The sequence below is a fragment of the Hemicordylus capensis genome, chromosome 2 (assembly GCF_027244095.1).
Source record: "Hemicordylus capensis ecotype Gifberg chromosome 2, rHemCap1.1.pri, whole genome shotgun sequence".
Classification (NCBI taxonomy): domain Eukaryota; kingdom Metazoa; phylum Chordata; class Lepidosauria; order Squamata; family Cordylidae; genus Hemicordylus; species Hemicordylus capensis.
Window position 1 is genome coordinate 202,262,189 of NC_069658.1, and position 14,307 is coordinate 202,276,495.

A 14,307-nucleotide genomic window follows, 5' to 3' on the forward strand; every position below is an offset into this window, starting at 1 on the left:
ATAAGCATGGTTTTAAAGTTGGAGGAAGAAACATCAATAACCTGCGCTACATGAAAATGGGAAAGCTCGACACAGTGAAAGATGAAATGAATCGACTACAGATTGACATCTTGGGCATCAGTGAATTAAAATGGACTGGAATGGGACACTTTCAGTCAGAAAATCATACTGTTTACTACTCAGGACACAAAAACCAAAGGACGGACGGTGTTGCTTTCAAAGTCAGCAATGACAGTACTTGGGTACAATGCAGTCTGTGACCAACTAATATCAATTAGATTTCGTGGACAACTCTTTAACATGACAGTTCTTCAAGTTTATGCCCCAACAACTGATGCAGAAGGAGAGGAAGTTGATGAGTTTTATGCTCAAGTTCAGTCTGAAATTGACAGAGCATGCAAGCAAGATGTGCTGGTGGTGGTTGGAGACTAGAATGCCAAAGTTGGAAAAGGTAAGGAGGAAAACACAGTTGGCCTATATGGCCTAGGAAACAGAAACGAAGCAGGAGAACGACTTATTAGTTTCTGCCAAGCCAATGATCTCTTCATTGCTAACACATTCTTCAAACAACCAAAGCATGATGCTATATATCTGTTACCCTATGCACACTTACTTGGGAGTATACATTGATTTGATTGATTGATTGTTAAATTTATATACCACCTTTCATTAAAACAATCCCAAGGCGGTTTACAGCAAAATTTAAAAACAAGCTTGTAAAAAAGACACAATTAAAATATTAAGCTAAAAATAACTGAATAACTGAATCCAGTAAGACTTACTTCCGAGAAAACATGCATTGGCTGTGAGCACATACGATCGCTGCACCTTTAAGAAATGACCGAATTCCCGGGCTGAGAAGAGTTCCTGTTACTCAAGAAAGCCACTAGGGGGAGGGCGAAAGCATGTTGCTCACGCTCCGAGAGTGAGAACTGAGCCTGCGCGCCGCGGTAGAGCAAGGCGTTCGCCTATTGGAGTGGTTTGGTCTCTTTCGGCGCCCGTTGTTACTGCCTGAACGGCGCCCGGGAAATGCCAAAGTTGGCTGGAACGAGTTCTTACGCCCCCAGCTCCGAAATAAAAGCTGAGCTGCTATTGCGGGGCGAGTGTCGTGATTAGGGTAAGTGAGCAGCGGTAGCGGCTTGAGCCAGCGTGGGGTCCACCGTCAGTGTGGTTTTTCTCCCCCCCCCCGCCTTAAAATGCAGTTTTTAGAGGAGTTTTCAATAAACGCATTATAATAATAAGAGTGTCCACTTTCGTGTCGATTAGTGCGATTCCCTAAGCCTGTTTACTCGGATGTAAGCCCCGCAGAGTTCAATGGGACTTGCTCTCAAGTAAGTGTATTGCAGCCTTACTGCAATAGGAGGAAGAGTCCTGTTTAGCTATCCTGATTGATAGCCAGCAATAGACCTTTTCTCCATGAATTTGTCCAATCCCCTCTTGAAGGCCATCCAGGATCTCTCACAATCTAATCCTATGCATGTTTACTTGGATGAAAATCAAACTAAACCCCCAAATAAGTGTGCATGTAGGACTGCAACCGCCATGTGTAAAATATGCTGTGGACATTCAGCAGGTTTCCATTTTTTAAAAATGATTTTTTGTGTTGCTAGTATGTATTTTTAGTGTGTGATATTTTTCTAAAAATTGTACATGGCTTTGAGTGCTGTTTAAAAATAAAGTGCCTTTTTAAAAGCCATCTGTTGTTTCTGACACTGTAAAACCTGATTTAGCAGCTGTAGCCCTTGTTAAATTATTGGTGATCTTACATACATAGCCTACTTTTACTTGCTCCCAAAGAGGCTTACAACATAAATCCATGAGTAAATCTATGTTAGAGGGAGCTGGTTATGGGAGTCTTCTCTGGTTGTTGACGCCATAGGCTAGGTTCTTCCCTGTAGAGAGGGAGCAGAAACATCTCAGGCTGCCTAATGGTAGATATGTCAGTCCCACAGAAGCAGCCCCTCTATCTGCAACTGGAGTACCAATCATCTCTTCAGCAGGAGGAAGCCTGAAGTCATAGGAACATAGAAAGCTGCCATAAACTGAGTCAGACCATTGGTCTAGCTAGCTAGCTCAGTATTGTCCTCACAGACTGGCAGTGGCTTCTCCAAGTATTTTTGCAGGCAGGAATCTCTCTCAGCCCTACCTTGGAGATGCCAGGGAGGGAACTTGGAACCTAGATGCTCTTCCCAGAGCAGCTCCATCCCCTAAGGGGAATATCTTACAGTGCTCACATGTAGTCTCACATTCAAATGCAACCAGGGTTGCATTCAAATGCTTCCCTGCTTAGCTGAGGGGACAAGTCATGCTTGCTACCACAAGACCAGCTCTCCTCTCCTCACAAGTCTCTCTTGTTCCTTACACACCTACTTTGGACAGATCATCAGCATGACTATGCTGTATTTGAACCTCACTGACTGACTCAGGGGAGTGTTGAAATTGTTAGGATGCCTCCTGACAAGCAAGAGCCCAAATGTGATATATCCTAGTCCAAGGCACCCTCATTACTAGAAAAAATGTGAAAATGGCATATTTGGATATTTGTCTCCTAAAAGAGGCAACTCAAAGTGTACTCTCAAATGGTTATAGTACTTCCAGGCCACCAAGATTGAGATCTTGAGGTCATGGTGGACAGCTTGTTGAAAGTGTCAACTCAGTACGAGGCAGTTGTGAAAAAGGCTAATTCCATGCTAGAAATCAATAGGAAGGGGATTGAAAATAAAAATGCTAATATTATAATGATCTTATACAAATCTATGCACCACATTTGGAGTACTGTGTGCAGTTCTAGTCACTGTATCTTAAAAAGGGCATTGTAGAACCGGAAAAGCTGCAGAAGAGGCCAGCCGAGATGATCAGGGGCCTGGAGCACCTTCTTATGAGGCTAGGCTACAGCATCTGGGGCTCTTTACCTTGGAAAAAAGGCAACTAAGGGGAGACATGATCGAGGTGCATAAAATTATGCATGGAGCAGAGAGAGTGGACAGAGAGAAATCTTTCTCCCATTGTCATAACACTAGAACCAGAGGTCATCACATGAAACTGTAGGCCAGGAAACTTAGGACCAACAAAAGGAAGTACTTTTTCACACAGCACATAATTAACAAATTATGTTGGTTAATATGTTTGTGTTTGACAAATTCATGGAGGACAGGTCTATCAATGGCTACTAGTCTGGTGGCTATAGGCTACCTCCAACCTCAAAGGTGTGATGCCTCTACATACCAATTGCAGGGGAGCAACAGCGGGAGAGAGGCCTCACCTCTTGCCTGTGGGCTCCCCAGAGGCATCTGGTGGGCCACTGTGTGAAACAGGATGCTGGACTAGATGGGCTGAATACCCTCAATTTGGACTGAACACGCCCAAACCCTATCCCATGTGCAGCTGTGGCTCAGCTCAGACTGAGGCTATTCCATTGCCTCTTCAGGCTTGAATGTGGGAGACTCTTTACTAGAGTGAGTGTATAGTGACAGAAGCGTGCCTTAGACATTCCCTTTCCTGCCATTTGTGGCACCACCACCAGTGGTGATAGAGCTTTGGATGCTAGTTCTATAGTGCTGTATTGTTGAACACCAACACTCTCTCTCTTTTCTCTATCGCCCCTGTTTCTTCTTCCTTGGTTACCCAGGAGAATGTGTTCCCTGGCACTGTTCCCACTCCCTCCTCCTCCAGGAGACATCACTCTCTACGAATTTAATAATGCCCTGGTTTCTGGACACAGCTATGAGAAGCTCCCACTTCCTTTCCAAGGACAGGTAAGCAACAGGTTTGTGCCAAAGGCTTCATGAAAACATTGGGTTTTAAAGAAAGTGAGAGGTGGCATGATGTGGGTGTGCTGGGAGACAGTTCTAGCAGTCAGAGGTGGCAAGGGAGAAAGGCAGGGCCGTCCTTAGGGCATGGCATGGCAAGCAGGGCGACCGCCCCAGGCCCCGCTCTTTTAACCCCCATTAGAATTAACTGGAAGGGGGCCCCGCACTGGCTGATTTGCCCCGGGCCCCACACCCCGCCAGGGCTCTCTAAGGGCAGCCCTGGAGAAAGGGCAGCCCAGCTGGAGGGAGTGTGAACTCTGGATACAATTTGGTATCACAGTCAGTGGTCATTCCACAGCATAAAGCCAGAGAAGGAGCACTCAGAACGATGCCTCAAAAGACTATAGATGAAGGAAAGAAGTGTCTGTGCTTGGAACTCTCATACTGTACTGAATGGAAAATACATACGCCGGGTTGTGTTTACTCAGTGCTAGAAATAATGCCAGAGTTCTAGACCACAGAAACCTGAATTCTGTGACCTGTAAATCTTGTAGGCTTGCGCCCGAAATGTTTTGGAGGCCATCGTAGAGGCCTCCGAAACGTTTTGCCATCCGAGACCATTTTGGCGGTGGTGGGGGTGTTCCCTTAAGGGCAGGGAAGGGTGCACTCACACACACCCCCGCTGCATTTCCCCCGCTGGCACTCCGTTGTTTTGATGCCCCTTGGGGCGGCAGCGTTCCCCCCCTGCCGCCCCATTGCCCTCATTGGCCAGAAGTACCGGGCGTGCATGCACCTGTCATGTGCATGTGTGCGTGCCTATCTGCCGTGTATGCGTGCACACGTGACGGGTGCATGCGCAGCCGGTACTTCCGGCCGATGAGGGCAACGGGGCGGCAGGGAGGAACACTGCCGCCCTGAGGGGCTTCAAAACAATGGAGCGCCGGCGGGGGAAATGCAGCGGGAGAGGTGAGTGCACCCTCCACCGCCCTTAAGGGAACACCCCCGCCACTGCTGAAACGTGGTGGAGCTGTTTTGGACTCAAGCCTAATATCTTATATATATAGCCACATATTGTGTTCTTATTTTGCATAATGTCTTCTACTAGTCATGTGGAGGGGCAAAGAGCATGACGCTCCATGCCTTTAATTAGTCTCATCACTTGCTATTTAGGTTTCACTGCAGACTTTTAAGCCCAGCTTTGCAACCTGAAGGGCTGGAAATTTGTCCGTGTGTGTGTGTACTGAATTCTGTACTCAGTCCAATATGTGCACTTCCTTACAAAATTGTAAGGCTGACTCATGTGCTGATTCATGTCTATGTGCTGTCCCTACACTGAAATGTAGAGAAGCCCTTGGCTTCAGTTAATTCGATGACTCTCAGTTCTTTTGTCTAAAGCAGTTCTAGTCCAAGCTTCTTGCCTACTGTTTTTTTTTATCTTACTGTTGCGCAGCTGGAGGACCTGCCCATCCTGACCATCCCCAAAGAAACTCTGAAAGCCCACAGCCGACTGGAGCACAGCACCAAGCCTGCCTTCATTCATCACCGTGAGACACTGTGGAAGAGGTGTATCAATGCCTGGTGGGTGTGGGCTGAACTGAGCATGACAGTGGCAGGTCTGCGTGCTTAAACACAGCTCTTTGCTTAGAAAAAAGGTCGGAGGGCTCTGTTAACAAAGGGGGCGCACTTGTGAGGAATGTGTTATAACCCTCCTCTCACTCACTACTTCACTCTTCACAGCCCCTATCTCCTTTTCTTGCCAAAGATGTTTCCAGTATCAGAGCTTGGCTGAGGATAAAGGTTTCAGAAAGACAGGCTGTAGGGAACAGGATTCCATAATTATTGACTGGCCTTGGTAGCCAGGCCAAAGTTTGTGATTACCAATACTGCTCCTCAGTTGCAATTCTATGCATGTTTACTTAGAAGTAAGCTCCGCAGTGTTCAGTTGGACTTGCTCCCAGGTAAGTGCATAACTGTAGCCTCTTACTTCGTGCTGCATAGCTGTGTGAGATCAGGGACAGTCCCTCGCTCTCCTCGATGTGAGAAGCAGGGATTGTTCCTGGAACTGCACTGAGTTCAGATGGACTTAGAAGCCCAGTGCAAGGGTGGGGACAATCCCCACTCCCCTCCAGCCCCAAATTTGTTTCAACTGCTGCCTGCTGTCAAGACAAGCACCAGCCAGTGACAGCTGTACTGTATGGGGACAGTGCTTGCCCTTCCCCGGTTCTAAGCCTTGATAGCTTTGTAACCATCTGGAACATCTCGATCAGCATGCAGATGCAACCAACTCCCAGCACGGTCTGATAATAAAACAACCTTCTCTCCATTCACTTCTGTCAAGGGATCGGGAGTAATCCAGTAACCAAGAACATAAATGTCCTATGTGTGCTCCATTCCTTGACTGGCGTAAGTGATGCCACCTAGGCCAGCCTTACACATTGGTATTCAAGAAGTGGCGACCCACACTGTCCTGCCCTCTTTCCCTGCAACTCTCCCCACTCTTCACTTTCTGCTATAGTCTTACACTGGCTGGGAAAATGCAGTAGTACTTCTGAGTGTGTGTACACACGCTTCTGCATGCGCCATAATCTTCCTTCGTTTCCCATCTGGTGAAACAATGAAGCACGATGGTACCTGTGCTTAGAGCTCTCTTTGTCTTCTAGCCTTAAAGGTTCCCACAACCCAGGAAATGCCACACAGCATGGGATGGCAGGGAATTTCAGGCACATGTAGTCTTCCATGGCTGCTTCCTGGAAGTAAGCGAGTGGGAGGTTGTGTGGCTGCGCTAAGCAACATTTGATCTGATTTTTAAGTTTTGGATTTTTCGAAGAGTTTAGTCTTTAGATAGGAAGTAGAAGCCACAAGACAGGATTGCAGGACTATGCAGCATGTTGAACGCCTGTCTTCCAATTACGGCTAGTTCTCTGCCAGACCCTGGTTTCTAAGCCTTTTGCTCCCATAGACTTGCTTTTCTTCATGGCAACGAGAAAGTTATTTAAACAGAAATCTGGCGAATGTCCCGATCTGGACTCTGGTTTTATGTGTTAAAAATAGATGCATCAAGAATACACAGCCTTTCCTTTTGCCATGCAGGAGATTTCACAGACCTTTCTGTCCCTAGGCGTGACATAGGAGTGGCTGGTGTACTTGAAGAGCTTGCAAACGCAGAAGAGGAAGGTGACTTTGACCAGAGGCTGAATGAACGGTTTTGGATGGAATCTGCAAAGGAACTAGGTAGCTCTTGGAACAGCTGCACACCTTGAATCTTACTTTCCTTTAATTTTTCATGGCATGGACACTTCCTGTTTATGTCACAGAACTCTTTTCTTTTAGTTTGCTGTTTCCCCCCAGCAGACTAAAGGATGTTGCAACCCACTGCTTGAACCCACTGTTCTTTGGCCCATGATTCAGTTGTCTTGCACTCCCTGCAGTAATACTACTACTACTACATATACCACTTTTCAATATAGTTTTCAAAGTGTTTAACATAGAGAAATAAAGAATAAATAAATAAATAAGATGGTTCCCTGTCCCCAAAGGCCTTACAATCTAAAAAGGAAACATAAGGTGAACACCAATAGCCACCACTGGAGGGGTGCTGTGCTGGGGTTGGATAAGGCCAGTTGCTCTCCCCCTGCACTCTGAAAGGTGCCTCTTTGCTCAGTTAGTAGGGGTTATACAGTTTGGCATGTATATCTTTCTGAGTAACTCCGTAATGTAGAGCAAAATTGCTCTGCTCCTTGCACAAGCCAGTCTCCCTGTACTTTAGTATCCACACAACTAGAAACCGGATTTCTACCCTCTTGGTGTGTTCAGAAATTTGTAAAAGGAGCCTTGTGCAAAGAATGGGAGAAGTATTCTCGCCACTGAGATGCACTCAGGCTGATCTTAGGCCTGTGAAAATGGCATTCTCTATGTTGAATTCTCCCCCTGTGACATATAGTCACACTTACTCTATGTCCTGGAGCCACTGCATTGGGTGTTTCACCAGCTCCGCCCCGCATCATTGTCTGTCAGGGGAAAAGGCGATGTTATGAGCCCAAGACACAGAATAAGTCTTACGGGTGGGGGAGGACTCAACACAGAGATGCCATTTTCAGCGACAGCCTTGCACCCTTCTGAACAGCTAGTTCTGTCTTGAAACAACGGTGTCCTTTGCTGCCTCCAAGGAGCTGTTCACTCTGGCAATGAATCAGCATTATGCTAGGAAATAGTGAGGCTCTCATCCTGTTGCTTTTCTTGAAAAGAAGGATGCAGAGGTGATGTGCCTAGATAAATGGGAAATGCACACTGCAGAATCTGTCGGTCTGAGGCAGAACTTCATTTGGAAAACCTACGTATCCCATAGGGAGTGGCATGCTCAGTTTGGTGTCATCTTTGTTGCCTTGCAGCTCTTCAGTGGATGAAAACAGGATCCCGCTGTACTTTAGCACTCTGTCATTGGGTCTCCTCTCTTCATGGTTCCCTCTTTCCTCATTTGTCGGTAAGATTTACACAAAATAGGCCTGAGCAGAACAGCGGGGCGTAGGTGGTTGAGGGCAGGAGGCTGTGGCAGTCCAAGCTGAGCATAGGGAGGGGGTGCCAGCTATGGCAACTGAGCACTATAATAAAAATAATAATAAGTAATGAAAGCGATCTTCTTCTTTTTTCCCTCCCGCTCATCAAACGATGCTCCACCTCCACTTCCTTTGAAGCTGAATTCAGTACCTGGCTTCCTTAAGATCTAGTTTCAAAACTCAATCAAATTGCTAGTGGCTGCCACCAAAATACTAATTTCTTTTTCTATCTGTACTTTCATCCCAAGCTGCAAAGTGAAGACATGATAGCGAAATTCTCCCAGGCTGTAGACTGGTAAGTTAAATGGTTGGGGGGTGTCTCTGTTCTGGCATGCATGTAACATTCTATTCTGTTGCCTGTCACTGGAAAATATGAGCACTAAGGAAGCGTAGAAAAGACACAAACTGCTCACTCTTGATTAGTCCCTACAGGAATCCTTAATTCTCGATTGCAAACAGTCATTGGTCTTTTGCCACATGCATGGAAAATAACACTGGTTGACATCCTAACTAATGCACACATGTAGCCAAAGGAAGCATGCATGCAGCAGATGTTCTCCTGCTTCTGAAGTGCGGGTACTCGCGTGCGTTGGGGAGTGTGATTTTTTATTGATCTCTTCTTACCCAGATAAGCACTCTGTGCAATGTGCAAATGTGTCCCTGACAGCCATGAGGCCCTTAAGGACACTTTTGCACATTGCACAGAGCACTTCCAGGGGAAGGGGAGATTGACAAAAATTACCCCGCAGTCACCGCATGCACAAGCACCCACACTTTAGAAGCAACTGCGCATTGGCTGCATGCATGCACGTTAGGATGTCGGCCACTCTTATTTCCTATATATAGTAGTGCCTGTTACACTATAGCGGCTATAGTTTTACAGGCACAGTGACTGCCTCTCATTTTGTTATCTCCTTTTTGCCAGAGAAACCCATGAGGTGAGACTGTAAAAGCAGTAGAAGACAATAAAGCAACGTTTGAGCCAAATAATCCAAGGCAGCACGATCACTTGCATAAATTAGAATCTGCATTTCACCCACAGGCACGCATTGAGATACTGGGGTGGGGAAACCTTTTGCCCATGTTTTGCCATGTTGACAGTGCTCCATGTTGACAGCCAAAAGCCATTGTGGGTGGGGATAATGGCAACTAGTCCAGCAACATCCGGGGACCCAAGATAGGAAACCCCCGGACTCTGAGAGAGTCACAAAAACACTTTTGTTGCACACTAGAAGAAAATGCTCTTGTATAAGCAGTTCCATTGATCAGCACCATCAGTGCTGAAGTTTACAGAGAAGTGGAATGAGAAGTGGGAAAAAATTTGTTTTCAATGGAGCTGAGGTAAGGTGGTTCTGAAATGGTCAAATCCTCTCTCATAGTTCTGGGAAACTTTTATACTCCTTGGAGATTGTTGCCCTTTTTGAAAAGAGGGTGGGGGGTGGGGTCATAGCTCAGCAATAGAGCACCTGCTGGTCTTGTGGTAGCAAGCATGACTTGTCCCCATAGCTAAGCAGGGTCTGCCCTGGTTGCATATGAATGGGAGACCTGATGTGTGAGCACTGCAAGATATTCCCCTCAGAGGATGAAGCCACTCTGGGAAGAGCAGAAAGTTTCAAGTTTTCTCCCTGGCATCTCCAAGATAGGGCTGAAATAGGTTACTCCTGCCTGTAACCTTGGAGAAGCCACTGCCAATCTATGAAGACAATACTGAACTACATGGACCAATGGTCTGACTCGGTAGAAGGCAGCTTCCTATGTTTCTATGTTCCTAATACGTGGTTAATCGTGTAACTTAAGGGGGAGGGTGCTAATTTTGCATTTAAACTTTAAAGTGTGCATCTTTGGTCTTACCCACTTCAGATTTACCGAACTTCTAATTGTGGCTGCCCCTTCTCGGCTGCTGTGTGAGGACAACTCCCTGGGTTATCATCCCATGCTCGCTCCAGGGCAGGACGTATGCAAATTAGTAAGCTATAAAAGGAGCCGGATGGTAACCCCACCCAGTTCTTTTCTTCCTGCTTGTGCTAACGCTCCAGGAAAGGACACTCAGCCTTGCTTCGTTCCTCCTCAGATAAGTTTTTTACCTTGCTCTTTCCTCCTCTTAAGCCTCCTTCCTCCTTGTTTGGCTCCTCGACTGCCCCCCCCTTCTTAAAAAAACAAAAGGCATTTTTCTTTACAAAGCTCCGCTGCAAGCCGCTCTTCCTGCTCGCTTCCTTCGCTCTCCGCTTGCTGCCCGCTTCTGTCCCGACCTTTCTCTCTCTCTCACCCTTTCTGCCATGGAGCAGTCGTGCTTTCAGGGCCTTCGCTCTTGCACGGAGAGGCAAAGGGCGCAAGCGGCAAAGGCGGACCGCCCCGCTGCGAGCGCGGCCGCCGCTAGACCCGCCACAGCCACGCCCAGGACCACCTCGTCCCCCCGGGCGAGGGCACCTTGGCAGCACCGCCCCCCTCTGCAGCGGCGGGCGCCTCAAAGAAAGACCGCCATGCTGCCGCCGCGCGGGCACACAAAGAGAAGGGCACCATCTTGACTTGGCCCTCGACGAGACAGAACACGCGAGGGCCCAGCGGCAGTGCAGGAGAGCCCAAGGGCTTGAGCTTCTCTCGGCGGTCAGATCCTCGGAGACCACCGGTTCCTCGGGAGAGGAGGAGGGCATCGCACAGACTGAGGAGGGTGAGTTCAGGCGTCAGTCCCCTAGCGGAACGGGTGCCCCCGAGGGCAGGCAGCCCCTCTCCATGGCTCCAATTCAGGCCTCGCCATTGGATAGCCCCACTCTGCTCGAACCAATAGCCCAGGCTTCGGCAGGAGACCAGGGAGCGGCCCCTCCCCCCTCCCTTCCACCTCCTCTGCAGCCCCAGGGACAGAGATGCCTGAGAGCTGGAAAAGCTGGATCAGCAATGTGCTCTCGCAAGCCTTGCATCAGCGCAAGGGGGGGGAAGAAGGGCCGCAAGCGAAGGAGGCGATCTCCTTCCTTCTGATTCTGACTTTGCCCCGCATGGGAAATCCCACAGAAAGCAGTGGAAGGGCCACAAGGGGCAGCATAAGGAGCGTAGGGATCCCAGACCCTCTGCCACACGCTCTGCTCTAATCCACTCTTCGGAAGACTCATGTCCAGAGTCTCCTACCCGCCCAGAAAGGGTCCCTGCACCCCCTCATTCCCCCTCGGGCCAAGCTGGGGCAGCCCTTACAGGGGGTTATCCCCTGATCTGGTGGACTTGGGGGACGATTCTAGGGAAGAAGGGGAGTGGTCTGATGGACAGACGGGGATGGGGGAATCCCCCCCTCAGTTTAAGCGCCTTTTCCCATCTAACGACTTTTCCATGTTGTTCGTTAAGGCCATGCGCACCTTGGGTCTCACTATTGAGGGTTTGCGATCTGGGGCTATTCCCTCCAAGGAATCTCTGGTGTTACCTACACATTCTTCACCAGAGCTCCTGTTTCCCTTGCCAAATACCTTCTCGGAGGTTCTCCAGCAGGAGTGGCAAACATCAGCGGTTCAGAAGAAGGTCTCTTCCTTAGCTAACAAGCACTACGCGTTCATCCCCTCAGCAGCTGCACAGCTCCAAACGCCTCCGGTAGATGCTCATGTTGCAGCCCTGACCTCTCGGGCGGTCCTCCCACAAGATGGAGAGTTGACGCTGAAGGACCCTGCCGAAAATAAAATCGAAGTACAGTTAAAGAGAAATAACGATTGTATCTCTCTCTCTATTAGAGCTTCCATAGCTGCCTCTATCATTTCTCGGGCAGCACTGCTCTGGACCGATGAGTTGCTTCAATCTCCTCCCCCAGATCCAGCCAGGTCCCGCCAGATTGCCCTAAAGCTACAGAAGGCACAAGCCTACATTGCTGACACCACCCTGGATGCGGTACGTTTCGGGGCCCGGGCTACAGCTACTAATGTTATTGCTAGGCGAACCCTTTGGCTCCGCCACTGGCAGGTTGATGCATCATCAAAAGCCAACTTGGCGGCAGTCCCCTTCTCGGCCACTAAGCTTTTTGGGGATTAATCCCTTAAGGACATCCTCATTGAAACCAAGGATAGAAAGATGACCCTTCCCAGCACAGCCAGGAGGGACAACCAGCGCCCTTTTTGTAGAGGCCAGCCTCAACAGCACCAATTTCGTTCCTTTCGCCCCTCCTTTCGCCTCTGCGAGTGAGACAACAGTTTTAGACGCCCCAATTGGCCAAAGGGAAACTTCCCCGCCAAGTCCAATTCAAAAGCCCAGCCAGGTCAGCAGTTTAAGCCACATCAAGCACAGTGACTCTTTAAAGATAGGAGGTCACCTCTCCCACTTTTACCATGCCTGGGAGGCGTCCACCACAGACAAATGGGTCCGGAAAACAGTTTTAGAGGGATATTTAATAGATTTGTCAGGCCGCCCACCAGACAGGTTGCTTCCCACTCCAACATCTCGATCCATCACAAGACACAGAATCCTTCAACAGGCCATAAACCACCTGTTAGCTATCGCAGCCATAGAACCAGTCCCCCCTCCAGAGCGCCGTCAAGGGCTTTATTCAATCTTATACACCGTGCCCAAGCGGGACGGCACCTACTGGGCAGTCCTCAATCTAAAATCCTTAAACCGGTGGGTACGCAAGCGCAGGTTCCATATGGAGACTCTCCGCTCCATCGCGGAAGGCCTACAGCACGGGGACCTGATGGCATCAGTGGATCTAACAGAGGCCTATCTGCATGTTCCTATTCACCCTCTATCCCATCATCTCCTCAGGTTCTGTTACAGGAGAGCACATTAGCAGTATCGAGCCCTCCCATTTGGCCTTTCCTCGGCCCCAAGGGCATTCACAAAGGTGCTGGCCCCTCTAGTAGCTTACATCCGCCTGCAAAAGGTCCGCCTCTTTGCGTATTTGGACGACTTGCTTGTACTGTCATGAGACCAAGCAGAGCGGGACATCCAGATCACCCTAGAGGCCCTAACGACCCACAGCTTCCAGGTCAACCACACCAAGAGCCACCTATCTCCCACGTTCAGTCTCCAACACTTAGGAGTAGTCTTGGACACCCAAAAGGACCGATTGTTTCTTCCAGAGGAACGCAGACTCAAGATTTGGTCCATGACATCGAAGGCCCTGTTGACCAGCAGGCCTCGCGTCCTTCATCTGGCTCAGTTATTGGGTCTCCTGGTTTCCTCCATCGACTTTGTCCCCTGGGCGAGGTTCCATCTAGGCATGTGCACGGACCGGTTCAGAGGCCATTCTAAAGGCCTCCAGACCGGTCCGGACACGGGTGGTTTTGGTTCGGGTGGGGGGTTCCAATAAAGAAAGGGGGGGCTTTACTCACTCCTCCAATCTAAGGCACCGTAATTTTTGTAGCACTCGGGCGGCAGGATATCTCCCTGCCGCCCGCTTCAATCCCCGCTCGGCGCGGCTCCATAATCCTCGGCAGTGGTATCCATAATTGGGTGGCAGGATCGCTCCCAGTCCCTGCTGCCGCCCCCTTCAAACTAAACGCCGCTCGGGCAAGGAGAACTCAGAACTTTAGAAGCCATTTGCAACCCAGCCGGCAAAGGGAAAGGGGACGGCAGGGGAGTTCTCCTGCCGTCCTCTTGTAATGGGGGTGCATTTGGCAAGAAGGGGGCGGCAGGGGTCCTCTTGTGAGCTTCAGGGGGCGGCCGCCAGCCGAGCGGCGCTTAGTTTGAAGGGGGCGGCAGCAGGGACTGGGAGCGATCCTGCCGCCCAATTATGGATACCACTGCCGAGGATTATGGAGCCGCGCCGAGCGGGGATTGAAGCGGGCAGCAGGGAGATATCCTGCCGCCCGAGTGCTACAAAAATTACGGTGCCTTAGATTGGAGGGGTGAGTAAAGCCCTCTCTTTCTTTATTGGAACCCTCCACCCCAGTGCCGGACCTCAGCTCCGCGGTTCCGTGCACACCCCTAGTTCCATCTTCGTTGCCTCCAGTGGTTCCTCCTCCCCTTCCAGGAGGACATTGCCTCCAAGTCATCCAGGAGGGTTCATTTGACTCCAGAAGTTCGCTCTTCGCTCCGCT

At 49.4% G+C, this 14,307-nt stretch overlaps 1 protein-coding gene across 1 annotated transcript in view; it reads left to right on the forward strand.

Moving 5' to 3' along the window:
- Positions 1–941: 941 nt before the first annotated feature.
- AAAS (aladin WD repeat nucleoporin) overlaps positions 942–14,307 on the forward strand; it is a 29,465-nt gene continuing 16,099 nt past the window's right edge. The window contains exons 1-6 of the mRNA XM_053290699.1: positions 942–1,117; positions 3,629–3,755; positions 5,200–5,327; positions 6,868–6,980; positions 8,138–8,229; positions 8,551–8,597. Coding sequence (XP_053146674.1) covers positions 3,633–3,755; positions 5,200–5,327; positions 6,868–6,980; positions 8,138–8,229; positions 8,551–8,597 — 503 coding nt within the window. The 5' untranslated portion in view covers positions 942–1,117; positions 3,629–3,632. The remainder of the gene's footprint in view (positions 1,118–3,628; positions 3,756–5,199; positions 5,328–6,867; positions 6,981–8,137; positions 8,230–8,550; positions 8,598–14,307) is intronic.